At 36.5% G+C, this 17,329-nt stretch overlaps 1 protein-coding gene across 1 annotated transcript in view; it reads left to right on the forward strand.

Annotated features, from left to right (window-relative positions):
- Window positions 1-202: 202 nt before the first annotated feature.
- lmbrd1 (LMBR1 domain containing 1) overlaps window positions 203-17,329 on the forward strand; it is a 95,302-nt gene continuing 78,175 nt past the window's right edge. The window contains exons 1-3 of the mRNA XM_081351304.1: window positions 203-323; window positions 2,538-2,714; window positions 12,890-12,953. Coding sequence (XP_081207430.1) covers window positions 216-323; window positions 2,538-2,714; window positions 12,890-12,953 — 349 coding nt within the window. The 5' untranslated portion in view covers window positions 203-215. The remainder of the gene's footprint in view (window positions 324-2,537; window positions 2,715-12,889; window positions 12,954-17,329) is intronic.

A 17,329-nucleotide genomic window follows, 5' to 3' on the forward strand; every position in this document is an offset into this window, starting at 1 on the left:
GTCTTTACTTGAGAGGCAAAAGCATTTTAGCTATCTTTTAATTAAAATATCATAAAATAGGCCTAATGTATTTTAGTGTAAGAATATAATTAACATTTACACTGTTAATTGCATAATTTCTAAGTTTTGGACCAAAAATCTTTAGGCTAGTTTCAGTTTGTTTTGTATTTGACCCAGTCCTCCGCGCCAGTGTGTTGTGTCACGTCACCCGTCACATGGCGCGCGTCAGCTGTGTTGCAGGAAGTGAAGCAGTCATGGCGACTCCTGTAGCTTTACTCTCTGAATCTGTGCTCGGATGGTCTATTTTCACCATCGTTTTACTGGTGAGACACATAAATTATACGCTATAACTTTTATTTGCTTGTATTATATTGTTAAACGCGGTATTTCCGCGTTTCTATCACGTGCTATACTGGTTTGTAGCTTGATATGTATCATATACTGGCACGCCGCACTACCCTAGTTATATACGTCATTTCATAATCCTGTTAATGTTTACAGTTAGAGGCTTTTTGGCAGGTTTTACTAAAATGTTAAACTATACTGTTTTACTAGAGGTAACACTTCATTTTCCAACTACAAGTACATGTGTTATTGATATAAAAACATTTTGACGTCTAACATTTAACTTTAATCGTATTTTATGTCCACAGTTACATGTGAAACTAATTTCTAAGCCTTAATTTATTGATTTTACAGTTCTTAGTACTTCAAATGTGAATATGTTAAATCTCAGAGTAAGAATCAACTATAAGTATTTGTTCCCCCCTAAAATCATAAACACTGTCAGTGATTTTTGTTGTTGTGTTTGTTTGAGGCAGGACTTTCTGTTTGGTGACCAATGCCTGAAAGGGGGAGTGTTCAGGAAACTTTACAAATAGTCATTATCTTTTGCAATTTCATTTAGTGGCATTTTTATCCTGTCTGGCCGAGGTGTTTAATTAAAGTGGCTTCTATGCCTTAATTTTCTAATTAAAATGCAGCCTGCTCAAGTTTAACACGTGTAAAGAGAGCAGTATTTCCCGTTTGTTTGGAGCATCCTGATTTAAATGCAAAGCGTTGGGTCATTATCTGACCAACAATTCAGGCAGAATCTAATGCGCATAGTGGCTCTTAATTGATCCTGTTTGAAAATAGCATCCCGTAATCACAAGCTCTTTTTAGTGGTGTCCTGAGAGCTTATAGAGGATGTGTTTGGAATAGCCTACAATCTTTCACTCTCATACAAGTTCCTCCTAAAATTTGGACTCTATTTATGTTTTTTTTTTTTTTAAATGAGATGCAATGTAATGCTTTTCAGAGACAACTGCCTCAGAGACTTCTAAATCTGTAGGCAGGATTTTTCTTTTCTTTCTAGGTGAGGTGCTATTGGTTGCTAGATCAGAAGTGCAGTACAGAAGCACACAAATCGGCTTGAAACGGAAGTTGCAATTGACTTTTCTATTCCCTATTCCCTATAGAGAGCCTAAGTCCCTCCCCTTGCGGTTGACCACCATGGGACCTTATTTCGGAAAAATATTGTATGGTAGTCAGTCAATGGCGAGAGACAACAAATATTTTGATCTCGTTTGAATTGTGCAATACGTAATTACATAGACTACAAACCCAAAAGGCGCACGTGTGACGTCATACATTTTCTCTCAATGAATGAAGCTAACTTTACTGAAGCTAACGTCTGTCATTTTTTCTATAGTCTTACGTTATAATCGTAACGTTACGCCGTCATGCCTGAGTGTTTTGTACCAGACTGCACACATTCGAGCCATGTTGGTGACGTACATAGTGCGAGACAAGAGATGTAGTTCATTGAGCGATTTTCACATAAATCTAAATGTTACTCTTCTGTTTTATGACAAACTGCGACTTTCTTGACTTTCATAATTATCTTTTAAATTGACACACATCATATGCATAATTCAGGGCACAGTTCAGATGGAATAAAAAGATAAGTTGTCTCTCGCCATTGACTACCATACATATTTTTTCCGAAATAAGGTCCCATGAGCCGGAAGTGGAGGGGAGGGACTTAGGCTCTCTATTGTTATGTATATCCGAGTGTAACGGCTTCTCGAACAAGAAAAGGTGTAGGGCGGGACTTGATTTTGTCCATCGGGATTGGATGGTTGTGGTTTGTTATTGCTGTGATCTCATGTGAGTGTCAGGCTGTCCCGTCCTCGTGTCAGTAAACAGGTTATCAAAGAAGAAATGTCACTGCAAAAGGGAGGGGAAGTTATTTTGATTAAAAGATTATGAAGGCACATGGAAAAAAGGCCCATATTTAAAAACAAAACAAAAACAATGACGGGCATGGATAAATCATTAATAATAAATAGCCTATTGCAATATTCCATAAACAAATAGGAATTGTCAATTTTTATTTAATGGTGAGTTTAAAGTGGATTTGTGTTAGGCTATGTGAAAGCCAACTGTATTGAAATCTAATTTCAAGCATTTAATCATAAGCAATCATGAAACTGGTGGTACTGTGTTTAACATTATTTTGCTGCACATTTCATCTTGTCCCCCTGTATCTTCAGGTCATCGTGGCCTTCTGCTGGGTTTACATTCGGAAGTATCAGAGCCGGCAGGAGAGCGAGGTTATCTCCACCATCACGGCGATATGTGCTCTGGCCATTGCCCTCATCACATCGGCTCTTCTTCCTGTGGATATCTTCCTAGTGTCCTTTATGAAGTATCCCAATGGCACTTACAAGGTAACCATATTCCCGTACATGATAACTTGCACATATCTGTGCTTGATTCAATCCTGTAGCTCCATTATTCCAGGTGTGACAGATAAACCTATCTTGCATTGTTTAAATGCAACATGAAATCCAATTTACTTTCTTATTAAATTCACTGTGCGTTATATTATTATTCACTGTGTTATTATAAAGATAGAAAATGTTTTTTTGCTTCTTAAATTACTTTTTTTTTTCTGATGTAAACAGCTGCGCTGCCTGGAAAGAATAGTATTAAAGGGGTCATATGATGCTATTTTAAAAGCTCATTGTTTTGTTTTTTGGGTGTAATGAAATCGATCAACCTGCTTTAATATAAAAAACAAAAAAAACAATTAAAAATGTTCACATACTGTACATTATTGTAGCTCCTCTATTCCCTGTCTGTCTGAAATGCGGTTATTTGCATTGTTGACCCAGTGCATTGTTATTGGCCAAACACCTCATGCTTGTGCCGGAAATGTAACAGCCCTTACCATAATCACGATCTTCAGCTTTAAAGGGTTAGTTAGTTCACCAAGAAATGAAAATGCTGTCATTAACTACTCACCCTCATGTTGTTCCAAACCTGAAAGACTTTCATTCATCTTCGGAACACAAATTAAGATAATTTTAATAAAATCTGAGTGATTTATGTCCCTCCATTGACAGACTACGGAACTACCACTTACCAAAAATATGTGGTTTAGTCCAAATTTTCTGAAGAGACACGATCACTTATACACTGAACAGATTACATTTAGGCGTTGACCTTGATGTTGTGTTTGCTTTAAATGCTTTGCTGATGCCACATCATGTTCTCGTTCATGGTTTATTTTTCCATTATTCAAAACCAAAGAGACTGAGAGCTCTGCACAATAAGTGATTTGGATGAATTGCATGAATGGTAGTTTACTTTCACCACTTGTGAATACAATGGCATTTCTTGTTGCACTCTTTCCTAAAACATCCCATGATGCAGTCAATTGCAATAAGACGCAGAGATCAATACTTCAGGTTTGAGTTCAAAGACTGAACTGAACACATTTTTTTTTTTTACATTGAGACTTAAATGGTCTAATGAGACAGTGGTTACTATGGCAACTGAATGGCGTAATTAATGTAACCACGGGCCCACCATTCTTCCTTGCGGATAATGAATAATTAAGCATAGAATTACCTTCTCTGACATGAGATCTTTAATGAGCGCTTCACTTAGAACTTCCGTGAAACTTTGGTCCTACTTTGCATACTATGAAAGCATATCATAACCCAAGCCTGTCAAGTTCTAAAATGGAAAAAAGTAGCATAAAAGTAATTTAGACAACTTGTGCAAGTCTTCTGAAATCATACAACTGAAATTTAAGCTGTTATTCGCTAATAAACCTATTCTTTTCTGTAACCTTCAAATTTAATTTGCACTTCTACATACAGTATAATCAAGCTTGCTGCTTTACAGTTGGTTCTGACATTAGACCCAATGGAAATTTGAAAATGTGGCCAAATATACAGTTTTTATAATAAATAAATCTTATAATACCTTTTTTAATCTGGATGTTCATTCACTTTCTCATATGGGAAAAGCACCTCTGCATAATATCTCCTTTTGTGTTCCACGGAAAAATGAAAATCATAGAGGTTTAAACCTTGAGGTTGAATCATTTTTCATTTTTAGGTGAACTGTGCCTTTAATTGGAGAGCAAGGGCCTTAGACTTTTAATTCCAGTATTTCTATTTGATTGATTACAGCTTATTGATGTCCTTACGAAACACACAGAATGTGGAATAGAGCCTAAGCATGAGACTATTTCCATTGTCCATTAGTCAAACATGTTTTGACTATAAGCAGCGAGCCTGTTGTCCCCCAAAACGGTTGATCTTTGAATAAACACATTAGAAATATTACAGAACACACCGGTAGTATTTTCCCCTGGCTGTGTAAAACACTACTCAAGTGTGTGTTGGCCAGAAAAAAATTAGATCTGCAGACAGTGCTGGCCTGGTTTTCATTTGAGATAATGATCAGCCTTAGGATTGTTAAAAAGGGCTTGTAGAGGTCAAGACAAGATTTGACTTTATCAGAGTTACACAAGATTCATTACTGGTTTAATTTCGTTAATTGGAAGTTAAGGGTTTTGAAGTGTTCTGAAGAGGACAGACTTGCTCGATCATATCAGAGATCATCTGTCGAGGCGGAGGAGGTTAACCTAAAGAGATTCGCAGTGACTCTATCAGGTTAATTAGATCTCTGATCTTTCTGTACCACACTTCTTTGAAACGCTTTAATATTCATAGATGATCTTGAGTTGTAGAGCACTGTAGCGTAATATAGTGAATAGATCAGCACTGTACACTGAAGTTATAGAATCGTTATATTGTATACTGAAATAGCAGTTCAAAAATATGCAATTATTTGGCCTTTTAGTGTTTGCTCATATAAAGTTAGAGATTTAATTAAAACTTAGGTCCACTTTCCTGCAGAAAGTGTATTCCTCCAACCTTGATCAAACTCACCTGCCTGTAAATTTCATGTAATCCTGAAGACCTTTGGTGCGTCCAAAATCGCATACTGTCTTAGTAGGTGCTACATTCAAATTTGAATTTACTTTGCCACCGTTTGTATTATATCAGGGTGTCTAAATTCTGTCCTGGAGGGCCACTGTGCTGCAGAGTCTAGCTCCAACTTGCCTCAACACACATGCCTGGAAGTTTCTAGTATGGGTGAACTGCGTTTTTGCACCCTTGAAGGGCACTTCGGGAAAGGGATGTCATTTGTAGGCGTGTTCCAAACGAAAGTGAACAACTGAATCCCTTCACGAAGGGATCCCTTCGAATCCCTTCCACAATTCCGTTAGTGAAGGGATATGTAATGGTCTCTTCAAGGAAGTAATTTAACCATTTATGGTCATGTTTTGCCTTTCGGAATGAGTAGGCCATAGGGATGTTCACTTCCGATTGGAATTTGTCAAGTAAGACCTGGATTAGCTGGTTCAGGTGTGTTTAATTGGGGTTTTGGAGCTAAACTCTGCTGGACAGTGATCCTCCAGGAGGAGGATTGGACAGCCCTGTTATATATAATATGAATATGGGTTGTATGAATAAAATTCAGACGTACTACATCTACCATGTTGTTACTTTCACGTGACCTACTAGCGTCAGTTGCGGCGCGGAAGTAGTAGTTCATCCGGGTACTTTTCGCCTATATTTTTTCAATGCTATGTATGTAGGGAAGTATTGGCTTCCGGACGCAGGGTATGATTAGCTTGTTCAGGTGTGTTTGATTGGGGTTGGAGGACAACTCTGCTGGAAAGTGAACCTCGAGGGCCAGAGTTGAATACCCCTGCCCTAACCCAAAGTATATGGGTTATGGGTTAAACCTCTTATTAAGAAACCACAATTAGACCCACATAATCTAGCAAATTATAGACCCATTTCAAATCTTCCTTTTATGTCTAAAATACTAGAAAAGTTGTATCCGCCCAACTGGGCTCTTTCTTGCAAGAAAATGACATCTATGAAAAGTTTCAGTCTGGATTCAGACCGCATCATAGCACTGAAACTGCACTCGTTAAAATCACAAATGATTTACTATTAGCTTCTGACCAAGGCTGTATCTCAATACTAGTTTTACTTGATCTTAGTGCTGCGTTCGATACTATAGATCACACAATACTCTTAAATCGACTACAAAATTATACTGGTGTTCAAGGACAAGCATTAAGCTGGTTCAGATCATACTTATCTGACCGCTACCATTTTGTCTATTTAAATGGAGAAAAATTGATCATAACTCCAGTAAACTATGGAGTGCCGCAAGGATCTGTGTTAGGCCCTCTATTATTCTCAATATATATGCTGCCACTTGGAAATATTATAAGGAAACATGGAATTAGTTTCCATTGTTATGCTGATGACACTCAAATCTATATTTCATCACGGCCAGATGAAAACGCTAAATTATCCAAATTGACAGAGTGTGTTAAAGATATAAAAGATTGGATGACGCGCAATTTTCTTTTATTAAATCCAGACAAGACAGAGGTACTAATCATCGGTTCAAAAAACCACCCACAAAACCTCTCACAATACAACTTTAACATAGTAGGATGTTCTGTTACTTTATCCTCTACAGTAAAAGACCTGGGTGTTATACTAGACTGCAACCTGTCTTTTGGAAATCATATTTCATATGTTACAAGAACAGCCTTTTTCCACCTTAGAAACATTGCTAAGCTACGTAACATGCTATCAGTTTCTGATGCAGAAAAGTTAGTTCATGCATTCATGACCTCGAGACTAGATTACTGTAATGCTTTATTAGCCGGTTGTCCTGCATCCTTAATAAACAAGCTACAGTTAGTCCAAAATGCCGCCGCTAGAGTTCTTACTAGATCAAGAAAATATGATCATATAACACCAATTTTATCATCTCTACATTGGTTACCTATAAAGTTCCGTATTAATTACAAGGTATTGCTACTGACTTATAAAGCCCTAAACGGCTTAGCTCCAGTCTATTTAACGGATCTTCTATCGCCCTATAATCCATCGCGCTCTTTAAGATCACTAAATTCGAGGCTTTTGGTCATACCTAGGATATCTAGGTCCACCAAAGGAGGGAGAGCATTTTCACATTTAGCCCCAAAACTCTGGAATAGTCTTCCTGATACTGTTCGTTGCTCAGACTCGCTCTCCCAGTTTAAAGCTAGATTAAAGACGCATCTCTTCAGCCAGGCATTCATATAATACTTTTAATCTTATAGTTAAATCCGACCTCTAGTTCATAAACGCCAGAGGAGAACTGGCCCCTGACTGAGCCTGGGTTCTCCCAAGTTTTTTTTTTTTTTTCTCCATTAGGTCACCTGATGGAGTTTTTTCGGTTCCTTGCCACTGTTGCCTTTGGCTTGCTCATTTGGGGATATTTGGGGATATTTAATTTAATTAATCAATCAACAATACTATTGATCAGCATTACCAAACGTGGACGTTTTCCACTAGAAACAAACATTGATGTATTATTTTAATTTAATACTGTGAAGCTGCTTTGATACAATCTGTATTGTGAAAAGCGCTATATAAATAAACTTGACTTGACTTGACTTATGCACAACAAACTTTTGAATTTGGTAAAACAGGTTGCGTTGCTTCTGGTTCAGGTCTTTTGTATGTGCTTCTTTAAATATAGAGCTGTTTTACTCAAGATGCCAACAAAAGGAGCTACCTGGTAAAGAGAAGTGCTCACGCGATCAGCACATGATCAGCTTCCCGGGTTCGATTTTCAATACCGGTTCACAGTGAATGAATGCAGTGAACTCCATCTGTGCATGTGCTGAGTTTAGCGTGCATGTGGGAACGCAGTTACGCATTTTTTCACATTTGCATTGTTGACGATTACAGCATTTCTCTAGATTTGTTATGAGACGAGTTCGTAAACTTTAAATAAAAGCCAAAGGGTTTATCTCTTGCATGTATAGAAATTAGAACGAATTATGAAAGTTTCATTTATTATTAATTTTTCAGTAAATTTGTTTTACAATATATGGCTATTACTGTCATAGGAATAATTTTATAACATTATCATATTAGTATTATGTAGTGTAATGTGGACTGAGACACTATATCACAACTAAAAAGAGGTTTGAGTCCCCTTTAAAGTTCAGATACAAGTCAATGCACAGACTTTTTCTTTTTGAACACTGAATATGGGTTGGAGCTTTCAATTTTCAACTCTCAAAGTGCACCAGATTGATGAATTTAACTTTAAAATGTACAAAATTCGGAAACATTGTAACCGATGTCCATCGCTTATGCATATTGATATCTAAAAGTTTTTTCTTCTTCTCACTAAAATTTGGGTATTAAAATGGAATCAAATGCCATCAAAATAACTAGCTAGGTTAGATAATTACTTTAAAGCCCCCATGTAGTCAATAATTGTATCCCTTAAAACTCATCTTTGATCACCAAAATGACATTTAAAAAAAATAAAAATTGTTGAAAGAAAAAATTCTTGCCTTAAAATAGATTGAATGTAACTCTACACTCTTGCATCATATGGTATAGGTGGTTATATGAATATGCAAATTAGCCCCGCCTCCACTCACTCACACCAGCTCAGAGATACACTTGTTGACGATCCCACGTTGACATGATTGGTTACAAGGTAGTTTGTGACATCAGAAACACCAGTGATTTCAAACCAGGTATTTGAGACTGTCTTTGGTTCACTGAAGTTTCAAGGAGAAAATACTCAGAAATGGTGTTGATTTATGAATTTACACATGGTTGGTTTTAAAGCATATTAAAAACCACACATAGACATATACAACTGTGGCGAGCAGCATGAGGCCAAGGGCCGTGAGAGAAATAGGGCCCAAACCTTAGAAGCCCTAGAAGATCCCAGAAATGCGTTCTGCATATCGGCTTGTGTAAGCCACCTTCACCCTTGTTAAAGAGCACAGAACAGTATTTATTCTAACTGTTCTAGGAAGATTGCAACAGATTCTGATGAAATACACTCACCCGAATGGGTGGGAAAATGTCGTTTGATAATCGTTCTGAAGCTCGCTGTGATTCACGTTGCATAATAAATCAGGCAGACAGGTGCTTTTTGTTGTAGGAGGTTGAGATGGAAGGAGCCATCAAGTCTTGGATAAACACGCAAGATTATGGCAGCGATCTCCTTGGCTCCGGCCCTCCGGTAATCCGTTTTTCTGATGTGACGATCAAATGTATCTCTCTTCCTCCAGTCGAGTAAGCTGGCTTAATGGGCAGAGGAACCTTCTCGTCTAAACATCTTCTTAATGCAGCCTGCGCACGTAGGACTCTGTAGGTTTATTTCTGTTTCTCTGCCCTAAAGAGATTACAGCAATGATTGACAGGCCTGGGTTTGGCTAATGAGGATGCGCTCTCGAACGTTAAACTTGTAGCGGTGCTAGAGTTACTAGATAAATTGTTGTTAAATCAGGCTTGTTTTACTCTACAGATCTTTGTTATCCTGTGGGTGTTTTTTTTTAGAAACCCACAAAGCTGATCTGCTTAAACCAGGAGACAGATTTATGACACCTAAGGAGGCCTCAAGAAGTATTTGGACACTTAAAAGACACTTTTTTTAAATGTGTTGACTAATTTTGTTGTGAAATCCATTTCCCTTTCCCCTCCCCCCCTTTTTTAAATAGGCAAAATAGGCTTTTATAAAGTCACAGATATGACTGATAAGAGTGGCATTTATTTTAAAGAATGACACCCACTTTTCACGCATAGCATTTCACAAAAGCTTTTATAATATAAATACAAAAAATTATATAATTTTCAAACAAATTTGTTATCTAATGCAGTGACTGATTTTAAGTGTGAATTTATTGGCCTCTGTATACTACCATTCAAAAGTTTGGGGTCAGATAGATTTTTTAAAGAAATTAATACTTTTATTCAGCAAGGATACATTCAATTGTTCAAAAGTGTCAGTCAAGACATTTATAATGTTACAGAAGGTTTGCTTTTTGCTGTTTCACAAAAATATTAAGCAGCTCCACAGTTTTCAACATTCATAATAATATTTTTTTATTATTTTAAAATTTTAAATTATATTTAAATAGAAAACTATAGTATATTTATATTTCATGATATTACTTGTTTTTATTGTATTTTGATCAAATAAATGCAGCTTAGTATGTGTAAGAGATTTCTTTCAAAAACATGAAATAATTGTTTTCCAATATTAACAGAAATACAATGATAAGCAAATATAATCATTACAGGGAATTTTAAATTTGATATTTGCAGAATTTAAATATTATTATTATTTTTTACAGAAAAAATTATGGAAAGTAAAGACCCCCGGTGGTGGAAATCAAGTTTAAAATGTTGTTTATATGTCTATGTGTGTATTTTAGAAAAAATATATATTCTAAGACAAACCATGTGCAAAGTCATAAGTCAACACCAGTGCTGAGTGTTTTCTCCTTAAAACTGATGTGAAAAAAAGACAGTTTGAAATCGCTGGTGTTTCTGACATCACAGACTACCTTGTAACCAATCACGTCATGAGGGGGGCAGGCTTTAGCATACCATCATTAATTTGCTGCGAAGCAGGGGAGTCTCAAGAGAAGCCAGGTTACCCCGGTATATTTTTCTGTTGATATGAAAAATCTAGTACATTTAAAAATAATATAATAAATAAATAATTGTATTTATATAGCGCTTTTCTAGGCACTTAAAGCGCTTTACATAGAAAGGGGGAATCTCCTCAACCACCACCAATGTCCAGCATCCACCTGGATGATGCGATGGCAGCCATATTGCGCCAGAACGCCCACCACACACCAGCTTACTGGTGGAGAGGAGACAGAGTGATGAAGCCAACCAGTATATATGGGGATGATTAGGAGGCCATGATGATGGACAGAGGCCACTGGGCATATTTGGCCAGGATGCCAGGGTTAAACCCCTACTCTTTTGAAGGACATCCTGGGATTTTTTATGACCACAGAGAGTCAGGACCTCAGTTTAATGTCTTATCCGAAGGACGGTGCTTTTTGACAGTGTAGTGCAGGGGTGTCAAACTCAGTTCCTGGAGGGCCACAACCCTGCAGAGTTTAGCTTCAACCCTAATTAAACACACCTAATCCAGCTAATCAAGGTCTTCAGGATTACTAGAAACTTCCAGGCAGGTGTTTTTGGAGCTGGTTGGAGATAAACTGTGCAGGACAGTGGCCCTCCAGGACTGGAGTTTGACACATGTGGTGTAGTGTCCCCATCACTATACTGGGGCATTAGGACCCACACAGACCACAGTGTGATCATATAAATTACCGTTATGTGTCCGATGTTGTAGAGAGCAATACATAAAACGCATTGTCATTCAACGCATTGAGTTGACCAAATGGATCTCTGAACTGGTGTGAGTGAGTGGAGGCGGGGCTAATTTGCATATTCACGGATTCGCATATTAAATGAAGCAAGAGTGTAGAGTTACATTCAAGCTATTTTAAGGCTTGAATATAGATTTTTCTCATGAAAAAAAGTTTAAATATGTAATTTTGGTGATAAAATTATTGACTACAGGGGGACTTTAAATAAATCTTAAAGCCTTTGAAATAAAAAAAAAGTTCTAATTGTTGTCAGATATTGCAGCTATAAATTTCTCTTTGTGATTGTGATCTTTATAAAAGGATTGTCTAATAATCACAAGTAATTGGGAACGCTATTGAAATTCATAGGTCAGCATGCATAAGAACGTCGATCATTATTTGCATCATTTGTGATAAAATATCAATAAGTTATGTCTTGACCTGTTTAGATTTGTAAGGGCCGACAGCAAGTTCATTTTGATCCAACACCGGAATTATGTTTTTCTAGTGCTCGTGTAGCAATTATGGGTTTGCTCTTTTGGCATGATGAAACGTTGGGTTATGAATGCAGGATGGAGTTCATTGAGACCGAGAGCGATAGAGAGAGAGAGAGAGAGAGAGAGAGAGAGAGAGAGAGAGAGAGAGTGATTTACTGCGGCAGGGCAGACAGCAATTCTCTCTGGCATTTGGATCTACTCCGAGAACCTGTGAGTCATCAAAGTGTCAGGTCACGTTTTTGATGGAATCTCTGACACATTGGGAATAAAAAACAGTGCGCTTGGAGAGCCTCTTCTTTGTATCACCAATATCCCATGGCACCATTTTAAGTCCTGTCATAAAAATCATGTTTCACCTCACTGTATAGAACAAGATATTTGTTGGTCATGTTTTTATCCTTTGAGATTCACATCCTGCATCATATATTGTGCTGCATTGTTTGTGTATCTTGTAAGGCTGTCAATTTAACACATGAATTTAGTATTATCACTTTAATACAAATATAAAAAAATAATGCAATTGATCATGCCACCTGACCTGCCACCCGATAATCAATGTTTGATGATATGGAAATAAAACAATTTATCAACATTTGAAGCCAGTATTTATGTTTATTCTTAATTTTGAGCATATGCTGAGAAAATATGCATTTTTTATATTCATATTTTATTGTGATTTAATGAATCAGCAGTAATGTTTTTAATCAATTGACAGCCCTATAGCATCTTGTGTCATCTGAAGAATTAGATCTATATTGATGTGATTGAATGTATGCCAGTGTATTTCATATTTTTCTAACTTTGTTTTTTGTAAATCCAGGAATGGGCGGCAAACAATGAGACAAGGCAGCAGATCGAAGACACAGTTTTGTACGGCTACTACAGTAAGTACTAAACGAGACTGGTCTGGTGAAGTAAATTAAATTTTTCCTTACCTTGCGGTTTAGAAAGTGTACTGTTCGTATTCCTTCATCATCTGCTGCCCTTATTGTTCGGGCTTCATTGTGGAAGCCGGCACAGTCCAGTCTGCAGCTCGTTGTTGATGTCCATTGACTTGGGTTATAAATTACGGGATGCTCATGATCTGACATCAGCTTACAAAAGCTGGCAGTTAAGTCGCTGGACGGTTTTATTTGTGCGAAACCGTCTTGGTCAAATCAAGCTAAAGTGAGTGCAGTTTTCAGCTGAATAAATCTCTTGTCTGCGAGGGTAAAAAAACGCATTAGTCAGTGACCTTTTCCGTGAACAAGGTCGGAAGGACTCATGAACGTGGTTAAACGCATCTTTTTTGGAACTGCATTCTCTCTTTATGACTTCATAGCATTAAATATATCTCAGCGACATGCATGCACACTTTAATTGAGTCCTCCATTGCTTCCACTTTAAATAATATCTTTTAGGAATGCTGAAAGCTGGGACAAGGTAACATAAAATTGAGTTATGGCACAGTAGCTTGATTATCATTTGAATTTGCATTTTGCAAACAGATGCTACGCAGAACAGGCCGTCAGTAGTAGAGCGGCACGGCGTCTGTTGAGCAGTGCCAAATGCGCTAGAGACAAGCTGTCAGCCAATCAAAAACCCTCACTTCCATCGTCAGAAAAGCATCAGAAGATTAACGATGACAGTGCAGGTAGACACGCCGCAAATCCCCTGTCCAGCTGTCGGCCTGTGTTCTCCAAGAACGAAACAAGAAATCTCAAAATCGATTAGATATACTTTGACAACAAAACTTCTGTTTTCAGGAGAACTTTGGAGTGATTTGCGTCTGAACATAATGGAGGGAAATTAGCTTTATGCTGTTTTTGTACATTCGCAATGCATTTACAGGAAGATTTCTGAGTGCAGGGTTCGTACAAGGTGTTTAAAGTACCTGAAGTAATTAAATTTGACTTTTTGAAATCTAGGTCCTGGAAAAACCTTGAAAACAGATGTATTTACAAAGAGGTGCTTGAAAAGTGCTTGACTTATTTAAATACAACACATATGAAATTTCAGTTTTTCGAAAAAACACCAATACAATCTTTTGACGCAAAATTAACACTGTAGCCCGTCTTATAAACCCCCATCGGACCTTTTATCGATAAGTACGCCATTATTATAATATAAAATTTTATTTATATGAGTGAATATATTCAGTGTGAAACATCAATTGAGATTTGATTGGATCATGAAAAGTACAGTATTATACTGTATTATTAATGGAACTTATTAAGGCATACATCTACATTGCTATAATTGCTCATGATTATGGTTAAGGATTTGATGCTTTTGACTTTTGACTTTTGACCAATAAGCAATCACAACCACCCAGAAAACCCTATCAAAGAACATATGCATAGCAACAATATGCAGTTTGCACTGCATAGCCTACCACTGGCAAGTTTAGCTCACATAAAATTTTCATAAAAATCTAGTTGTTTAAAGGGATAGTTCTGTAATTTTTACTCATGTCGTTCCAATCCAGTGACTTTCATTTTTGTGCGGAATGCAAAAGAAGATATTTTGAGAAAGAAATCTTTTTCTGTGTTTTTTTTTTTTCATATAATAAAAGTCAGTAAAATTGTTTTTATTCCCACTGACTTTCATTTTATACTCAAAAACAGTTGAAACATTCTTCAAAATATGTTGTTTTGTCTCTTTATTTAATCAGCACAGCCTTGGTATTGTCAGCAGAACAGAAAAGTTATTCCAGATTCAAAAAAAGTTGAACTGATAAATAGATAGATGTAATTCTACCGGTAGACATTGAGAATATGAATTCCAAAATGCAAGTCGATAAACTGCGTTTTATTAAGAAAATTCCACAGAACACTCGTTCACACTGTCCTTTTAAACCCACAACTCTTGTGTTGTTTAACACTATTCTTATGATATCCTCCCCATGCTTTGTTTCCCATGATGCACCTCTTCTCCCTTTGCTGTGGCATCTACAAAGGGTTTGATTGCCTCATTTCTGGGTTTCCTGGAAGATCAGGGGTTGTACCATGCTGACTATCCTCAAAGAGACGAGAGAATGCTTTATTTGTACTTCTGAAAAAAAAAAAAAAAATTGAAAAGAAAAGGAAACCCCACCGTTCAAGTGATTCTGGTGTGCTGTGTGGTCCTCTGTGCAGGCATCATGCGTGGAGGTGGAATAGGTGAAAAAAAGAGATACTGGTGACTTTAAGTTTGTGGAGAGATGTCTGTCTGATGGTGTGTGTAATTATGACTAACACAGCCTTAGCTGCAGAACGATCTGTTCACTAGAAAGATGGTTATAGAGGGCAAATGCATTGGCTTTGAAGACCTGTGTGTGGAAGGGGTTTGAGTAGATGTGAACGCTGTAGAGTTATACTTGTGTGTGCTGTGTAACGTCTGAGTCATTTAAAAGACAGGTGTTGGGAAGCTAACTTTTAAAGTAAATTTCTGTAAGAAAGACTTAATACATCTTTTCAGACAAACCTAAATTACTTAGTGCCATCTTAAGATGCATTAATATAAATCAATATCTTAGGATATTCTAAACACTTGACTGGGGAACTTGGCAAGTTGCAACGCTGCTCTTAAGCTTATGGCCTTCTATCATCAGGCATTTATTCATTTAGCAGATAGTTGCATATGTTCATGTAGCAGATGACAAAGCAAATTCAACACTATAATTTTTTCAGTAAGAAGAGTGTGTATGTATATATATATATATATATATGTATGTATGTATGTATGTATGTGTATATATATATATATATATATATATATATATATATATACACACATATACATATATATATATATATATATATATATATATATATATATATATATATATATATGTATATGTGTGTGTGTGTGTGTGTATATATATATATATATATATATATATATATATATATATATATATATATATATATATATATATATATATATATATATATTAGGGCTGTCAAATGATATGATATATATATATATATGTATATATGTATATGTGTGTGTGTATATATATATATATATATATATATATATATATATATATATATATATATATATATATATATATATATATATATATATATATTAGGGCTGTCAAATGATATGATATATATATATATATATATGTATATGTAATATTTAAAATACAAAAATATTTCAAATAAATTATACACATACACATAATTATACATTATATAATTTATATGTTACGTGTATAATTTATTTTGTGTATTTATGATATGAATGGATAGATTATGTGATATTAAAAGTAATAGTTTTAAAATACTTTGAAAATAGAAATAAAACCTATTCCATTAGCAGGTAAAATAATATATATTTTTAAAAGAATACGTTTGTAATACATTTTGATTTAATACATTTAAAGATTCAAAATGCTCAGTAGCAGATGTTTGAGTTTGTGTTTTTTGTGTTTTGAGTCTGTGCACAAATGTGGACACACATGGTATATGCATGGAATGACTCTTGTGCAGTTTCCTGTATTTTCATATTCAACATGCCACAGTCATTGAGAGTGCAGGGCTTTATTCAGCGGAGATTTACTGTTTGCTTTTGTATTCCTGATGACAAATGTTTGTCTTTCTTTTCGTTTGCTCTCGAGCTCATCCCGCTGTCCTCTCGGGGATGGACTCGGAGAAGAACAACTGTCTCATCCAGAGAAACGCAAGCCAGGCAGGAGGAGGAATAAAAACGAATTTGAATCTTTTGCAAAAAAGTGTGGTGTCAACGCCTCTCAAGAGCTCATCCAGAAAAGTGCCTTTGTTCTCTGAAAAAATATGCCACACGCTGTTTTTCCCACCAGCCGCCATTAACACTCAGCCATCTGAGCTATTAGATATTTGCATTAAAATCACCTGCTGCAGTGAAGTCTAACAGTAATTAATAGATTGTCCTCAATCAATAGCTGCGTCCCGCAAGCTGCTCCCGCGGTCTCTCACACACAGGTCGTTATACTGCGATTAAGGAATGTATGTATTGTTTTCTCCATGGACATAACTGCAGTGCCTCAAACGGAATGATCCTGCTGCTTTTTTTTTCTTCCTCTTGGTGGCATTTTTGCTCTGCTGCAGTTCTTGAATTAGTCGCATTGATTGCGGGCCTCCCCCTCCCTCCCTCCCATCTCCGCATCATGTGCAGAAGAGATTTCCCAGCAGCCTGTAGGTGGAGATCAAGCTCCATCTATCACAGCAAGAGCCGAATCCAATGCATTTGAGGAGACTGGCAGGTCAAAGCCTCAAAGGCTTCTTTACAAAAGCCGAATCTGAGATCCCTG

This window comes from Scardinius erythrophthalmus, assembly GCF_964197995.2.
Source record: "Scardinius erythrophthalmus genome assembly, chromosome: 21".
Lineage (NCBI taxonomy): Eukaryota > Metazoa > Chordata > Actinopteri > Cypriniformes > Leuciscidae > Scardinius > Scardinius erythrophthalmus.